The sequence below is a fragment of the Myotis brandtii genome, unplaced genomic scaffold (assembly GCF_000412655.1).
Source record: "Myotis brandtii unplaced genomic scaffold, ASM41265v1 scaffold280, whole genome shotgun sequence".
Taxonomy (NCBI): domain Eukaryota; kingdom Metazoa; phylum Chordata; class Mammalia; order Chiroptera; family Vespertilionidae; genus Myotis; species Myotis brandtii.
In genome coordinates, this window is record NW_005360677.1 from 1209933 (window position 1) to 1226221 (window position 16289).

Sequence of the window (16289 nt, forward strand, 5' to 3'; positions counted from 1 at the left end):
AGCAAGCAAGCCTCCCTGCTCGCTTCAGTGCATGGCTGCTGGCCGCCATCTTGGCTGACAGTTAATTTGCATAAGGATATGCTGATTAGCCAATGGGAAGGGTAGCGGTCGTACGCTAATTACCATGTTTCTCTTTTATTAGTGTAGATATAAACATAAAACAAAAAAATATATTCATATATATTTTTAATTCCAAGATCTAGGTATTAAGGAGGCTTAATCTAAATTTATACATCTTAATAAAAGAGCTCAAAATTTGGCTCAGGAAGGAGTGTATGCCTGCCTAGTCCCTATAAGAGGCAGGGTTTATAAAGAACATTGAGGCTGGGTTTTTCTTATCTCCTTGCCCTTCTGTATAATTCTAAAACTATCTATATTACTTGAAAAGGAAGCCTTGCTTATTCTAAGTGAGCCACTACCCCTTGAAGTGTTTAAAGCACATTCCAACAGTAATTACATTGTTGATGACCTGAAAATGGGTCACCCCACACAACTGATTAAAACTCTCTTATGCAATCTTTCTTTGGAGGAAACAAGGGCAGCTTGTACAAATATTTCAACTACATCTACTTCCTTAAGAGAAGATGGTACACATTTGTAGGTATTACAAAGTTCTAAAAGCATCCAGAAAGGCAAAGGAAAAATTATGAAGAAGTTAAATCAGCCTAGTCATTTGTCTCAACCAATTTCACATTACATCATTAATATAAGAAAGTGCATAGGTTTCTGCTACATCGTTAGTTAATAAATTAACAATGTCTACAGTGTAGATATTTTCACTTTGAAAGTTATGATGAAACAATTTTATTACCTGAAAAAGTATGTTAAGACAAGATTTGAGAAATAACTACATTTCTTCAGGATACATATAACTGCATTTCTATAGAGTCACTGTTCGTTTCAACAAGGTATACTGTTTCTTTTCTGATTAGGAATCTAGGGTAACAAAACTAGATTTAGCATGCCAATTTTTAGTCTAAGTAAATAGGTCTAAGTAAATTTATGAAATGTCTTTGAATGAATTTATATGGTTTGGAATTCTGTTTGTAAAGGTTTAAAGATTACATCACTCAACCACATAAGGGTTTAAAATACCTACATAAAGAAACACCCTAAAGTCCAGAAGTAAATGGGGGACAGGGTAGCACAACATGATAGAAAAGTTGTCCCAAACTGAGTGGAACCTACTACCCTAGAATGGCACTGGGATAGGGCTGTTGCCAACCACATAGATAGTAAAGCAGATATCCTGTCTCAAAGACTCAACACCTCACAGCTCCCTCCTAGTTCAACATTTTATAACTCTGAAGCTTAGAGACCCTTGTAGCAATGGGGATACTTCCAATTCAATTATCCACAAAGAATTTCTTCTCAATTACTGAGTTTAGAAAACTCACCCAAGAGACCATAAGAGGAAATCACCAGTTTGTTCTTCAAATGAAAACTAACAGTTCCTAGCTTGAGAAGAAATGAGAGATGCTCTGTAGCATTTTTATAGCATAAAGCTCTAAAGCATACAAAATAGCTAAATGTCAGGGGAGAGGCTGCTGCATTCAACTGAGAATTAGTCTGTGACTATCCTAACTTTTCTGCATTATTTATCCTAGGCAGAATTGTGGGGGCTTAAAAATCAAAGCATAAAGCTCAGAATGTCTTTGATCTACCTCTTTTAAAAACCCTATTGTTGGGGCAGGCGAATGTGTCTAATCTCCTATTAGTTCCAAAGACAAGTCCACAGCAGCAGCAAGATGTTTTAAATCAGGCAATTATGAACATGAGGCTCGGTGTGACTGTCAGAGAATGTCCAATATATTCCAATTTTATATTCTCCTTTTCTTAAAATTGGCCAATATTTTAGAATATTTTAAAATAATCTACAGAATGAAATTTTTTAAAAATGGCTTAAGCCATAGCCGGTTTGGCTCAGTGAATAGAGCGTCGGCCCAAGGACCGAAGGGTCACAGGTTCAATTCCAGTCAAGGGCACAAGGGGGCTCAATCCCCAGTAGAAGGCATGCAGGAGGCAGCCAATCAATGATTCTCTCTCATCACTGATGTTTCTCTCTCTCTCTCTCCCTCTCCCTTCCTCTCTGAAATTAATAAAAATTATATTTTTAAAAACTGGCTTAAGTTACTACCTTAGCTAAATTACTACCATTTTATAATCTCAAAATAATTGAGGTATCAACCTTCAATCAGATATACTTCTATTGCATCTGACACAAAAATACCTAAATTGTCACAAGGGCCTTACTGGAGGTGACACCTTAAAAATATCACCCCTTTGGGCAGAAGGAAGATGAAGGTGAGGAAAACTTCTTTATACAATCTCACTGGGGTTGCTACGTGAGTTTCTTCAGCTGTTTAAAGGACTAAAGATTAGGAGTGAAGAGAATTGAAAATGGTCATTTCATTGTTAGGTACCCAGAGCTAGAGTGAAAAAAACAACAACAAAGTAGGATACAGAGAGGACTTTTAAATGACAGAATTAAAATAGAAACTATATAGTATTAATTCCAACAATCTGGCATTTAAAATGAAATTTAAGATATATTTATTATTGTATTGCTTGTAGCCTGAATAGACAGTGAGTGAGCCTTATAATTGTTTAATCTGACCCTGAAAAAAAAATCTAGAGTTGTAGTCATTACAATCAGGCAAAGGGTATATTTAAACATCTTCTGTCACACTATGGAAGCCCCATAAAACGTCACTGATTAATTTAACCAAAGTAAAAAAAGGAAAAATTCAGTTAACAAGCCATTTCTGGAATTATCTCCCACAAAACATAGAATTTTTTTTTTCTTTTTCTCTTTAATATAAAAACTCTTTAAGGAGAGAAACTGGGTAATTACCTACCTATAGATGGAGATTTGAAAGGGTATTTATCAGGAAGATCCACTCTAACTTTCCATACTCCGCCTTCATAAGGTGCTAAAAGAAAAGTAAAAGTGTTACACATTAAAATATGTCTCCAAATTAGAAAATAAACCCAAGTGTAAATTAAACATTAAATCCTAATCTCTTTTGATAACCTTGCAAATTCCCTTGAGAGTCAGGGACCTCTTATATTTCTATGTTCAGATTAAAGTACTTTTCTTTAAAAATCTACAGTTAGAAAATGAGAAAAGATTCACTTTCTCCCTTCAGGTTACCTGATTCTTTAAAGTATTAAACACTACCCAATTATTTGGTAAGTAATAACCTCTTATCTCAATCCAACCCATGCCCCCTCCCAAACACACATATCATAAACAAAAATAAAACAACAAAACACATTTCCCTAAGCCATCATTATAGTCATCCATACAAAACCCAGAATTCACAGTTCATGTTTAATACTGTCACATACAGATAAGAGAGAAAAGCATATGAAGTAACTATGATAACAGCGAGATTTCCTCTCCGGTTCTAAAGTTCAAAATTTACTTTTCAAAAACCACGTATATCACCACCTGTCTTGGATATTTTCATTGTCTATTAAAGAGAATAAAAACTGTAATAGAAGAACACAGACCAATGCATGTACTTACTTCCTTGTGGTCCATAAAACTTCACTACAAATTCATTGAGTCCTCCCAGGATCGTAACCTCATGCTTACTCTCAATGCTAAGGTGGAAGGTAAAGGAAATCACACAGGCTTTATATTATCTAGAAGAACTAAAGATGACATCTTAGTTATGCCATTTTAAGTGTCATCAACATTTATATAAAACTGATGAAATATTTAAGAGATATAATAAATCTGGTAATTTAGAAGGCAATATATACTCTTGTGAAAAGCATATGAATGGGCTTTAGATTCAGAAACTGGAGTGCAAATCCCAGAACTGCCGTTTACTGGGTTTGTGGGCCTAGACAAAATAATGTGAACTCACTCCCAGAGTCTTTGTTCTCTCCTTACAATTCAGGAAAACACCATTTCATAGGATCAAATGGGTTAAATATGTAAAATGCATGAGACGGCTTTTTGTACATCCTGCACATAAATGAAAAACAGGTACTTAATTTTTCTTCCCTCATACTCTCTCCTTTCTAGCTGATCCCCAATGAGCCTTTAACATAAACCCATTATCCCCTTTAGTCGAATTCAAATACTCAGGGAAAACACCAATTCTCCTAAACTAAAAATGCTATGCTCCCAAAATTATGGATTTACTAAGAAAAGTCCCCACAATTTTCTCCCTGGCTTAGCAAATTGTCAAAATACAGACACAACCTTGCTACAAGTACTGTGCTACCAAATGCAAAAGACCAGCAAAATAAACAAATAATAGTTTAAATCTTGTCTGAAGTGTTTCTTTTCACCTACTCTTCCCCTCCCTCCTGAATCTCCATCCCCCTTAGACTGGGGGACTCTGGGGCTATAATCACAAAGGACTAACACTTCTGTGTTCTCTTCCTCAAAAACTTACCTTTCCTTGAGATTCTCACCCCTTTCAGGTACTAGGATTCAATTACACAAACCAAACCAATCCATTTCAGTAGAGGAGAGGGCTACTGGTCTAGTATCTGTTTTATGTCTCTGCTCTGTGGTCTAAATAGTAACTCTGATAGGAATTTTAGGTGGTGGTAAGGGCTTTGGGGAACTCACAAAGCCCACTCTAACGTTTATTTAAAAAAAAATACTTTTATTGATTTCAGAGAGGAAAGGAGAGGGAGAGACAGAATCATCAATGATGAATCATCGATTAGCTGCCGCCTGCACGCTCCGATTGAGCCCACAACCCAGGCATGTGCCCTGACCTGCTGATTCACAGGTCGACGCTCAACCACTGAGCCACGTCAGCTGGGGCCACTGTAACATTTAAAAAAATATATGACAGATTGGTCTCATCTAAATCAGCAGTACAAACCGCATGTACTATTATGCAAAAGAGAAATAATCCAAAAAATTTTTAAATGATCTCTTAAATAGAGAAAAATTGTATTTTTAAAGGTTTGAAATGAAGTATTGGTCTCTCCAATCCTGTATTGTAGGCCACAGAATAGAGAGACCAGGGTTATTTTTGGCAAAGTCTTGTTGAGCCTTGAACAATATCCACTATAGACGTTAAATAAAATGATTTAGTCTATGCTAAGTTGATCTAACTACTTAAGTAACATGCACACTGAAAGGATTCACACAGTATCCACAATGGAAAACTGGCTTTATGTCTCATGGTCAAGTGACACATACATGTATGCTTTGGTATACTACATTCTTCCTGAACAGTCACCCTCTGACACCTGCAAAATATTCCAAAGCTAATACTAGTGAAATAAATAGAAGCGTACATGTTTAAATTGTTTTAAAACTTTAAAAAGTACCCTTGTGTTAGTGAAAGAAGTCAAATATAGTTACAATAAATATTAAATATAACCAATAAAGTCATCAAAGAAAACACTTAAAAAAAAATCTTGGGGGTAAAAAGGCTTTCCCAAGACTGGCACCAAAGCCAGAAACCACAGAGGAAAAGAATAGCAGATGCAAGCACACACACACATTTAAAACTTCTATACTGTAAAAGACAGTTAAATCAAAGGACAAACTAAGAAGAAAAAGAAGTATAGCATATGACCAAAAATTTTATTTTAAAAAAATAAGGAGTTGTTACAAAGCAGTAAGCAAAATTAGAAACACCCCAACAAAGAAAAGGCCAGAATAGCAAAGTTAATAGAAGAAAGTTCAAATGAGCAAAATTAAGCTATAAAAAGTTCAACTCAGTTTAGAAATGAGACATCTTTCACTATAAATTGATAAAGATGAAAGCTAGATAAAACCTAGTGTTCAGTGGAGTATGAATTAGTATTCCTGAGGACAAATTTAGCACTATATCCCCAAACTTAAAATTAATTTACTCTTTTATTCAAATTTCACTCCTACGAAATTATGCTTCAAAAACAACCAGGCACTGCTGGTGGGAGTATGAAATGGTTTCAATCACTGGATACTTGATGCTGTAAAGCTGCACATATGCACACCCTATGCCCACCAGTGCTTCTCCTGACACATATATATATAGATCGGTTCACCACAACACATGCCTAAGGATGTTCATAGCACTATTTGTAATATTCAAAAATTAGGTTACAACCCAAAGGTTCATCAACTATAAAAAATATAAATTATGGTACATATAGTTACCCAACAGACTATCATATACCCCCCAAAAATGAACTGCCACACATAAACGTATGATATTCGTCTCACAGATATAATAGTGAAAGAAACGATATACTAAGGAGCATACACAGTAAGATTCCATTTACACACATTTCAAACAGGCTAAATGAATCAATGATGTTTAGATAGGATAGTGGTTAGGCTAGTGGAGGCTGTGATAATTGGAAAAGAGCTTTGAGCACCCTCAGGGACTTTGAGGGCGCTAGTTACACCTTTATTATTCCATTTATCATTGAGCTACAAAAATTATTTATGCAGTTTTTGTATATATTTTATTAATAAAAAGTTCTAAAGACAGTGTGCCTGGTACTATGTTTATTAAAATTTTTAAATGGAAATAATCTAAATATTTATCAATAGGATACTGGTTAAATGAATTATAAACCATTTATACAATGGGCTGCTACTAGTGTCTACCTCTACCCACCCAGAGCTCCACTGATGTATGTTTCCACTCAATGTGGGATATCCGAAGCAATCAACTGAATATAGTAGTACAGATAAAGATATCCCAGCCATTAAACGAAACTAAACAAATTTACAAGGATAATGAAAGAATGGAGTAAGGTAGAAGAGTAAATGAGTTTAACAAAAAGAAGTTGTAACCTAATTTTATAATATAAAAATCTGTAGAAGAAGAATCTATCGACCAAAACTAATATGCTATGAATGGCACTGATCTCTGGCAATTACTCTTCATTAATCATTTAAAATTATGAATTATCCACATGGATGTCTCTTCTAGAAAATTGAAGATATCTTTTCTATCCTTTACATGATGAATAAATCCAGGTTTCTTCCATTTTGTAGTCTGTTTGGGATACAATCCATGCTTTTATCCATTTTCCAAAGAAGATTCTCCTTTCCAAATAGTCACTCCAAATCTCTCTTCCATGATTAGAAATCAATGCTCCAAACCCCCTCTTTCCCATAATCCCTGACATAATCCACATGCCAGATACACTGGGTCTGTCTTTACACACTATATTGTTAATCAGGGGTGGGGAACCTTTTTTCTGCCAAGGGCCATTTGGATATTTATAACATCATTCACAGGCCATACAAAATTATCAGTTTAAAAATTAACCTGCTATATTTGGTCAAACACTTAATTAACTCACCATGGCAGGGCCAGACCAAATGATTTCTCGGGCTTTATATGGCCCAAGGGCCAGATGTTCCCCACCACTGCTGTAAATTAAAGAGTTATTATAGTCCATTTCATATAAAAAGCTAAAAGGAAACTAAGTGAAACCTTAAGAACTTCTACCAAGTTGGTAAAATGAGAAGCTATGCTAAATTTATGCTGCCTTGGAATGGGGTACAGATACTAAGTTAGATGGAAAAAAAGAATTTAAGTTTAGTTGAATGAGAAATTACATTAAAAATAAGCTATTCCATCATCACAAATGAATGACTTGTCCACAAAAAATATATAAAGTTACTAGACTGCTGTTACCATGTGTATTTATGGTAGAGGCCATGACTTTCTCCTCTCTGCTGCAAGGTCAAGGGTAAGGAAGGCAATGAGAAGGCAGGATACAATGACAAAAGTAATGATCTATTTCTAAGATGTGCTTGTCAGGCTAGCAGACTGGTGAGAACTCACTAGAAGCTTCCTTCATTACTTTCTCAATTTCAAAGCTTGAAAATATCCTTCAGATATTATTCTGGTAAACGTGTGTTAAACCCATAAAATTACATTTTACTTATCTCTCATCTAAGTTATTTGTGAAATATTGCTTTTTTTGTTAATCCTCACCCAAGGATATTTTTTTTCCACTGATTTTTAGAGATAGAAGGGAAAGGGGGTTGGGGGGAAGAGAGGGAGAGAGACAGAAATTAATGTGCGAGAGACACATCAATTAGTTGCCTCCTGCATGCTCCCTGACCAGGGCCAGGAATTGAATCTGCAACCCAGGTACATGCCCTTGACTGGAAATCAAACCCACAACCCTTTCAGTGCACAGGCCGATGCTTTAACCACTGAGAAACACTGGCCAAAGCAACAAAATACTGCTTTTTATTTACTTATCATTTCACTATTAAAAAATAGTATCAGCATTTTTCAGTAGACTAATGATTAACATTCCTAGGAACCCAAGTTCATTTTACTTTTAAAATGCCAGCCACCCACTGCCTTATTTTCCCTGAATGGCATTATGATTATACAATCTAATATTTAAAGGCTAATGCCAAACTGTCAAGAGATAACTGACATTCTTGGCAAAACATGTCTATCAGGATTTTAGAAATGATTTTTATATAGTTCTGGAATTTTCCAGAAAGGGAGCCAAGGTGTAAGCCTGTGTCACAGGACTGGTGTTAACTGATCAAGGACCTAGGATTCAGACAGTATTGTTTCCGAAATTTACTAATAATGAGTTTATAAAATAAAAGAAGGTGGTCTCTCTGAACTATATCCATACAATTGAGGAACTGGGGTGAAGAAATGTGCTTCTCTGAAGAAGGTAGAAGCAATTTGTACACCACTCTCTTTCTCTGTATGTTCAGACCAGTTTGTTGACAATTCTCCTTGAAATTAATCACATTACAGAAGTTGAAGAAACTCAGCAACCTTCACTACCTTGTTGTCTTGAAAACAGCATGATATATTCATTAACCTGTTAATGTGCAAAGTATCATAAAAACAATACTTTGGGGTTATGTTTATAAAGAATCCTTCTCACCCTACCTGGTTTGGCTCACTGGATAGAGAGTTGGCCTGCAGACTGAAGGGTCCCAGGTTCGATTCTGGTCAAGGGCACATACCCGGGTTTCGGGCTCAATCCCCAGTAGGGGGCGTGCAGGAGGCAGCTGATCAATAATTCTCTCATCCTTGATGTTTCTATCTCTCCCTCTCCCTTCCTCTCTGAAATCAATAAAAGTATATATATATTTTAAAAATCCTTCTCTTTTAGAGTTATAAATGGAAATATTTACAAATACATTATGTCTTGGATTTGCTTCAAAATAAGCCAATCTAGTGCCACTGGTGTGGCTCAGTGGTTGAGTGTTGACCTGTGAACCAGGAGGTCATGGTTTGATTCCCAATCAGGGCACATGCCCAGGTTGTAGGCTCAATCTTCATTACTGGGCATGCAGGAGGCAGCCAATCAATGATTCTCTTTCATCATTGATGTTTCTATCTTTCCCTCTCCCTTCCTCTCTGAAATCAATAAAAAACATTAAAAAAAAAAAACAAAACAAAAAGCCAGTATGGCCCGGCCAGTGTGGTTCAGTGGCTTGAGCATCATCCCATGAAACAAGAGGTCGTCTGTTTGATTCCCAGTTGAGATTTATTAAACTAACCTTTAATTTGTACGCTTAAAAAAATCCTATATAATAAAAGCCTAATATGCTAAGGGTCTGACCATTCGACCAGTCGCTATGAGGAGCACTAACCATCAGGGGGCAGACGCTCCAACTAGTAGGTTAGTTTGCTGCTGGGGTCCTGCCCATAGGGACTGGGTGAGACCCTGGAGCCCTCCCGTGGTCCCTCCCCGGTCCCCGATCGTGCACTGGTGGGGTCCCTCAGCCTGGCCTGCAGGGATCAGGCCGAAACCGAGGGGTCCCAGATTGTGAGAGGGCACAGGCCAGGCAGAGGGACCCCACTGGTGCACTGGGCCTCTAGTCTCATAATAAAAATAAATTATTTGCCTTTATTTAATTTCCCATACCTACCATTTCTTCTTTTTTAAAATCAGAAAACTGATGTATATATCTGACTACACCAGTACTTCTATGAAAAAGTGATACTCACTGTCAAAGAACTATTAGCCAGTCAAACATCCAGTTTAAAATGTGCAAACTTGGAATACAACTCTGAATTGCAGAGAAAAAAAAGATTCTCAGGACACAAGACACCCCAGGCACATCAAGTCCTCAATGAAAATCCAAACAAATGATCTAGAAAAACTCTTTAAAAATATATTTTTTGAAAAATTTTAGAAGGCACTAAGTTCCACATTAAAAGGTACTTAATCACAACTTCCAGTTTTTCTGTTCTCAGTATAGAGGTAGATGAAGCCACTGTCCACATGTCAGAGAAGTGAAGAGAAGGAACCCTGTCACTCCAAAGGCAGACTACCTAATCATAGTAGGCTAAAGAAAAACATATCAAAACCTTAAGGATGACAACAGCATCTGAACTTGAAAATTTCGAAGTCATAGGCAGCATATAATTTCCCCATGATACAAAAAAATGCAAATAGCCAGGTACCCTCTACAAAATCCTAATGGTAACAGCTATTTAAAATTCCGACCTCCCCTTCTGGGCTGTGCCTTCTATGCTTTTTGCTGCACCATCCACAAAGGACAAAGCACACCATGAAGTAGCTTCTCATAAATATTACTAAGCGAAATTTAATAGGGCTTTATGGAATACCTATGCAGTGCACTTGGTATTCATGCTTCCAATGTCCTTCTCTTCTCTGAAAATCTTTGAGAACTTTACTTCTTTTATTCATTTTATTTATTATATAGTTTATTGATCTCAGAGAGGAAGAGAGAGGGAGAAAGAGATAGAAACATCAATGAGGAGAGAGAATCATTGATTGGCTGCCTCCTGTATGCCCCACACTGGGGACTGAGCCCACAATGCAGGCATGTGCCTGGACTGGGAATTGAACTGTGACCTCCTGGTTCATAGGTCGATGCTCAACCACTGAGCCACACCGGCCAGGCCACCTTTATTCATTTTAAATACACTGGACCAGTTTTTACCCTAACACCTGACATGTGGATTGCAATGAAAACAGTATTAAACTAAGTGTTTAATAATCCTTACCCACAGATGTTCTAATCAAGGGACGTGAATCATTCACAGTAATCAGTGACATTTTAAAGAAAATTTTTCTTTGGCCCTCTTTAAGTGACATATAATACAACTGCAAAGTGATACATAAAAAATTAATAAATACCAAACAGTGGTACCCATTTAGCAGATGAAGATTACAGAAGAGTGAAAAACAATGGATCATAGAAATGAGCAGAAGTGGGGGGGGGGGTCTTAGCTATGTGGTCATCCTCTTAAGTCAACACATCCCAAAGTCATGGAAATACTTAAAGACCCAGGTCCACAACCCAGACCCTGGCTCTTCTTCCTTTCTTTTTCTGTACTATGAGCTTGTATCTCTAGAGATCAGTGATTCCCCATCATAATTTTATGACTTCAATAATCTCAAGGAAAATTTCTTATATAATTTTTTTATTGATTTCAGAGGAAGGGAGAGGGAGAGAGAGAGAGAGAAACATCAATGATGAGAAAGAATCATTGATCGGCTGCCTCCTACATGCCCCGCACTGGGGATTGAGCCTGCAACTCGGGCATGTGCCCATGACCAGAATCAAACCCTGGACCCTTCAGTCCGCAGGCTGACACTCTATCCACTAAGCAAAACCGGCCAGGGCTCAAGGAAAATTTCTTAAAGCAAGCTCTTTCAAATTCAAATATACTGCCTGTAAACTCAAAGATAAGGGGGAAAAATAACATACTGCACATACAAACAATGACTTTACCCTTACAAATCATTGCTCTCAAGCTCTGGTCACAGCGCCTCCTCATTACCTAGTGCTTGTCCAGAACATTAATGACCAACGCCTGATTTTGGTACTGTTCCCTTTACTACTCCACATGCATTAAACATAGAAAGTGTCGAATATTAATAACTTTGATTTCATAAAAATTATAAGGGAAAAGAAAGCAGCACAGACTCAGGCTTTTTAAAGCAGTAACTGTGCAAAGAAATACGTAAAGGTTCAAGATCACTGTCAAGATTTTATACTGAAAAAAGGCGAACTATGGATGAATACATTGGGTAAAATGCTAAATTGCTGTCTACCATAGAGAGAACTCTGCACTCCAAAACAAATGAATTTGCCTTCATTCTATTGAGCCTAGTTTCTATTATCCATTTGGAAGACTTATGAGAGGCAGAAACAATTATAAACAGTATAGAAAAACAAAAGGATGAAAAGGTAATCTAAAGTGACATGGAAAAGAGCAGTGTCTTCTTGTTTGAAATTCTGCTAAAAAATTATCCGATGCCCTGACCGGTTTGGCTCAGTGGATAGAGCATCGGCCTGTGGACCGAAGGGTCCCGGGTTCGATTCCAGTCAAGGGCATGTACCTTGGTTGCGGGCATATCCCCAGTGGGGGGTGTGCAGGAGGCAGCTGATCGATGTTCCTCTCTCATCGATGTTTCTAACTCTCTATCCCTCTCTCTTCCTCGCTGTAAAAAATCAATAAAATATATTTTAAAAAAATAAAAAATTATCCAAGCCAACTATACTTTAATAAAAATATGAGTAAAATTATGTATTTAAAAAACTATATGAAAAGGTACTTATTAGGCAAATATCCTATTTGATATGTTCAAGTAGCTATTATAAAATACCTATATTTATTATCTTTATAAATAATTAGAATGAAAGAACTAGGATAAAAACATTCAACAAAACTGGAATGTTGCTTTTTTTTTTTTAAGTCCAGAGTGAAAATAAGCCAAAGAAATAAAAATTTTAAATGGTAAAAAGTTGCTTTTAAAGAAAACACCCTATTATAAGAAAACTAAGAGGCCCGGTGCACGAAATTCGTGCACTGGGGGGGGTTGGCGGGGGGAGGGTTGTCCCTCAGTCCGGCCTGCGCCCTCTTGCAGTCTGGGAGCCCTCGGGGGGTGTCTGACTGCCACGGAGGCGGGAGAGGCTCCCGCCACCGCTGCTGCACTTGCCAGCTGTGAGCCCAGCTTCTGGCTAATCAGTGCTCCCTCTGTGGGAGCACACTGACCACCAGGGGCAGCTCCTGCATTGAGTGTTTGCCCTCTGGTGGTTAGTGTGCCTTATAGTGACCGGTCGTTCTGCTGCTCAGTCAATTTGCATATTTAGCCTTTTATTATATAGGATAACCCTATAATATTATTAAATAAGCAAAAGACCCTAGAGCAGTGGTTCTCAACCTTCCTAATGCCGCAACCCTTTAATACAGTACCTCATGTTGTGGTGACCCCCAATTTCATTGTTACAAATTGAACATAATTAAAGCATAGTGATTAATCACAAAAACAATATGTAATTATATATGTGTTTTCCGATGGTCTTAGGCGACCCCTGTGAAAGGGTCATTCGATCCCCAAAGGGGTCTCGACCCACAGGTTGAGAACCACTGCCCTAGAGAGTGAAGAGATGTGAGGTGAAAGGGGACTACAAACTAGGTGTGCAATGTGACACAGGATGAAGAGTGGTTGGAGCTATTTTAAGCATCACACAAGTAACAGTGATAGAGCTGAGGAAGTTTTCCAGTTGTGCTAGTAAGACTGCTAGCTCAAGACCAATAGAAATGATTACCACATAGTAAGAAATGGGTTGTCAGGTATAATTAGATCTGTAAGTGATAAATAATATGGAAGCTAGCCTAATAATTTAAACAGAAGTCTGAGATTTAAATATGTATAAACAGCAAGAGAATAAAGATTGTATTGTTATGCAGTACAGGAAGGAAATAAAAAATCAAGTTCTCACAAGGGGTGCTTCCTGAATAATTAAACAATGTGAAAAAAAAATCAAAGTTATTTAGCAAAACAAGAGAAAACAAACCTGACACATACACAGTGGGTGTATATATAGTAAGAAAATTTGGCATTGAAAAGGTGACAAAACTATAAGGTTTCCCCTTCTCATGTTTGTACCATGGGGACAAGTAGGACTGATAGGCTCAGGTGCCACTGAGACAAACAGTTCTCTGGTACCAAAATCAGAGGGCAGAGCACAGTTCTGAGAACACCTTTCAACACAACTAAATAATCTCATCTAGTGAAGTATTGAGTTTTAGGCTTTAAACTGTGAATGGGGGATAAAGCAGCTTTTCCGCCCCCTAACCCTCTAGTCCCCCTGCCCAGACACTACAGTGTTGCCTAAATACTACCATTGTTTGTATTTTATACAGAAATGTTTATACATAAATACACATAAATTCACATCACCACAGAAACACAGATGTAAACTAGTCTGTAAACACCTTTCTCCAGGTAGTATTTGGAGGACATCTTTCTGTATCAATACTTATAGATCTAAGTCACACACACCCCTTTTTTAAAAATATATTTTATTGATTTTTTACAGAGAGGAAGGAGAGGGATAGGGAGTTAGAAACATCGACGAGAGAGAAACATCGATCAGCTGCCTCCTGCACAGCCCCTACTGGAGATGTGCCCGCAACCAAGGTACATGCCCTTGACCGGAATCGAACCCCGGACCTCTGAGCCCACAGGCTGACGCTCTGTCCACTGAGCCAAACCGGTTAGGGCCACATCCCCTTTTTAATGCCTACACAATATCAATTTTAACTAAGCATCCATTAGTGAACAGGTAGGTTGTTGTCAGTTTTTTGCCATTACTATGTTATAATGAACAACCCAGTACATATTTCTTGCTATACTTTTTCAATTTTCTGTTTGCAATTTCTGAAAGAACTTTAGAGTCAAAGGGTTATATATCAAATTTTGATAGTGCCTAAATGTCCTTCAAAAGATTGTATTCAGTTACTTTTTAACCACCATCATATCAGTCAATGGGTTTTCCTCACTCTCTCTCTAATACTGGTATTAAAGCTTTTAAAGTGAAATAAAGTTCATCATTAAACACTACCCCAACTGCCACCTGTACCTCAAACTGCCGTCTCTTGTTCTCTCATGCTGTTCACCAATTCAACTGCAGCCCTAGCTGGGTCATCCAAGGGAAAAAGATGCACTCTGTTGACCCTCTCTCCTTTTTGTCTCTCTAACACAGCACCTGCATGAGAAGGTGACCCTTCAGGATTTATGAACAAAAATGCACTAGATATGCAGCACCTTCCATTAACTATCTCAAAGACAATCAAATCTCAACATTTCTTGGGTAGACCTAATATTTTAAATAGCTCCTTATACCAAACTACTTTTGTTATTACAGTATACAAAATAGTAAGTTTTCACAGATTTGAATCTGTCAACAACAGATATTCAACATTTTAAGAACTATATGTTAGTCTCCAATTTACTAAAAGTTAAAAGCCATAGTTTACCCCTGACTACTTAAAACAAGAGGATCTTATAGAAAAAATTCAAACATATTAAAATGGTATTTGCCGTCCATATAACTAAATAACATTCTTATATATTATTTGATTTTCTAGTTACAAATATTATCAAATAACTTTTTCATTATGGAAGTCAGGATTTTCACCTTACCCCCACTTTCTCTCTCCCTAACCATGGAATATAGTTATATCACCACTGTTGGTCAAATTGATATTCAGAGATTATGATATCAATGACCATGTAAATATTATTCACTGCCGAGCCATATATTATTATACTAGAGGCCCGGTGCACAAAATTCGTGCACTGGGGGAGGGTGGTGTCCCTCAGCCCAGCCTGAGCCCTCTCACAGTCCGGGAACCCTCAGGGGATGTCCGACTGATAGCTTAGTGCTGCCGCAGAGGCAGGAGAGGGCCCCGCCACAGCCGCAGTGCTCACCAGCCATTAGCCCGGCTTCTGGCTGAGCGGCACTATAAGAGCGCACTGACCACCAGGGGGCAGCTCCTGTGTTGCGCATCTGCCCCCCTGGTGGTCAGTGCATGTCATAGTGACTGGTCATTCTGCCCTTCAGTCAATTTGCATATTAGCCTTTTATTATATAGACTAGAGACCCAGTGCACAAAAATTTGTGCACTCGGGTGTCCCTCAGCCCGGCCTATGCCCTCTTGCAGTGTGGGACCCCTCGGAGGATGTCCACCCCAGTGGGGACCCTCACCCCATGGAGGTTTGGCCAGCCTGGATGAGGGGCTGATGGCTGTTTTCAGGCTGGCCACACGCCCTTTAGGGTGGGGGGTCCCCACTGGGGTGCCTGGCCAGTCTGGGTGAGGGGTTTGAGGGCCGTTTTCAGGCTGGACAAGCACCCTGGCGATGTAGGCTCCCAGCCTCTCCTTTTTTTCTTTTATTCTGGGATTTACCTTCTATAATTGAAACTTTGTTGCCTTTAGCGGAGGCCTGCGGAAAGCTTGGCTTCCTCCATCGCCAGGGGCAACCCACTCCTGCTCGCTCCAGCTCCGTGGCCACGGCTGGCTGAAAGCAGGTATCTGGGGTTT

The 16289-nt window shown here is 38.2% G+C and overlaps 1 protein-coding gene across 10 annotated transcripts in view; it reads right to left on the reverse strand.

Annotated features, from left to right (window-relative positions):
- Nucleotides 1-16289, reverse strand: part of UBE2H (ubiquitin-conjugating enzyme E2H) — a 105757-nt gene that overhangs the window by 44876 nt on the left and 44592 nt on the right. For 6 of the 10 annotated variants that reach the window (XM_005868944.1, XM_005868943.1, XM_014541849.1 and 3 more), the window contains 2 exons: nucleotides 3533-3609; nucleotides 2859-2933 (listed from right to left, as the gene is read on the reverse strand). In XM_005868944.1, coding sequence (XP_005869006.1) covers nucleotides 2859-2933; nucleotides 3533-3609 — 152 coding nt within the window. Of the gene's footprint in view, nucleotides 1-2858; nucleotides 2934-3532; nucleotides 3610-3878; nucleotides 3937-14827; nucleotides 14937-16289 lie in introns of those variants that run through there. The other 4 variants (XM_014541852.1, XM_014541855.1, XM_014541853.1 and 1 more) reach the window with 3 other exon arrangements.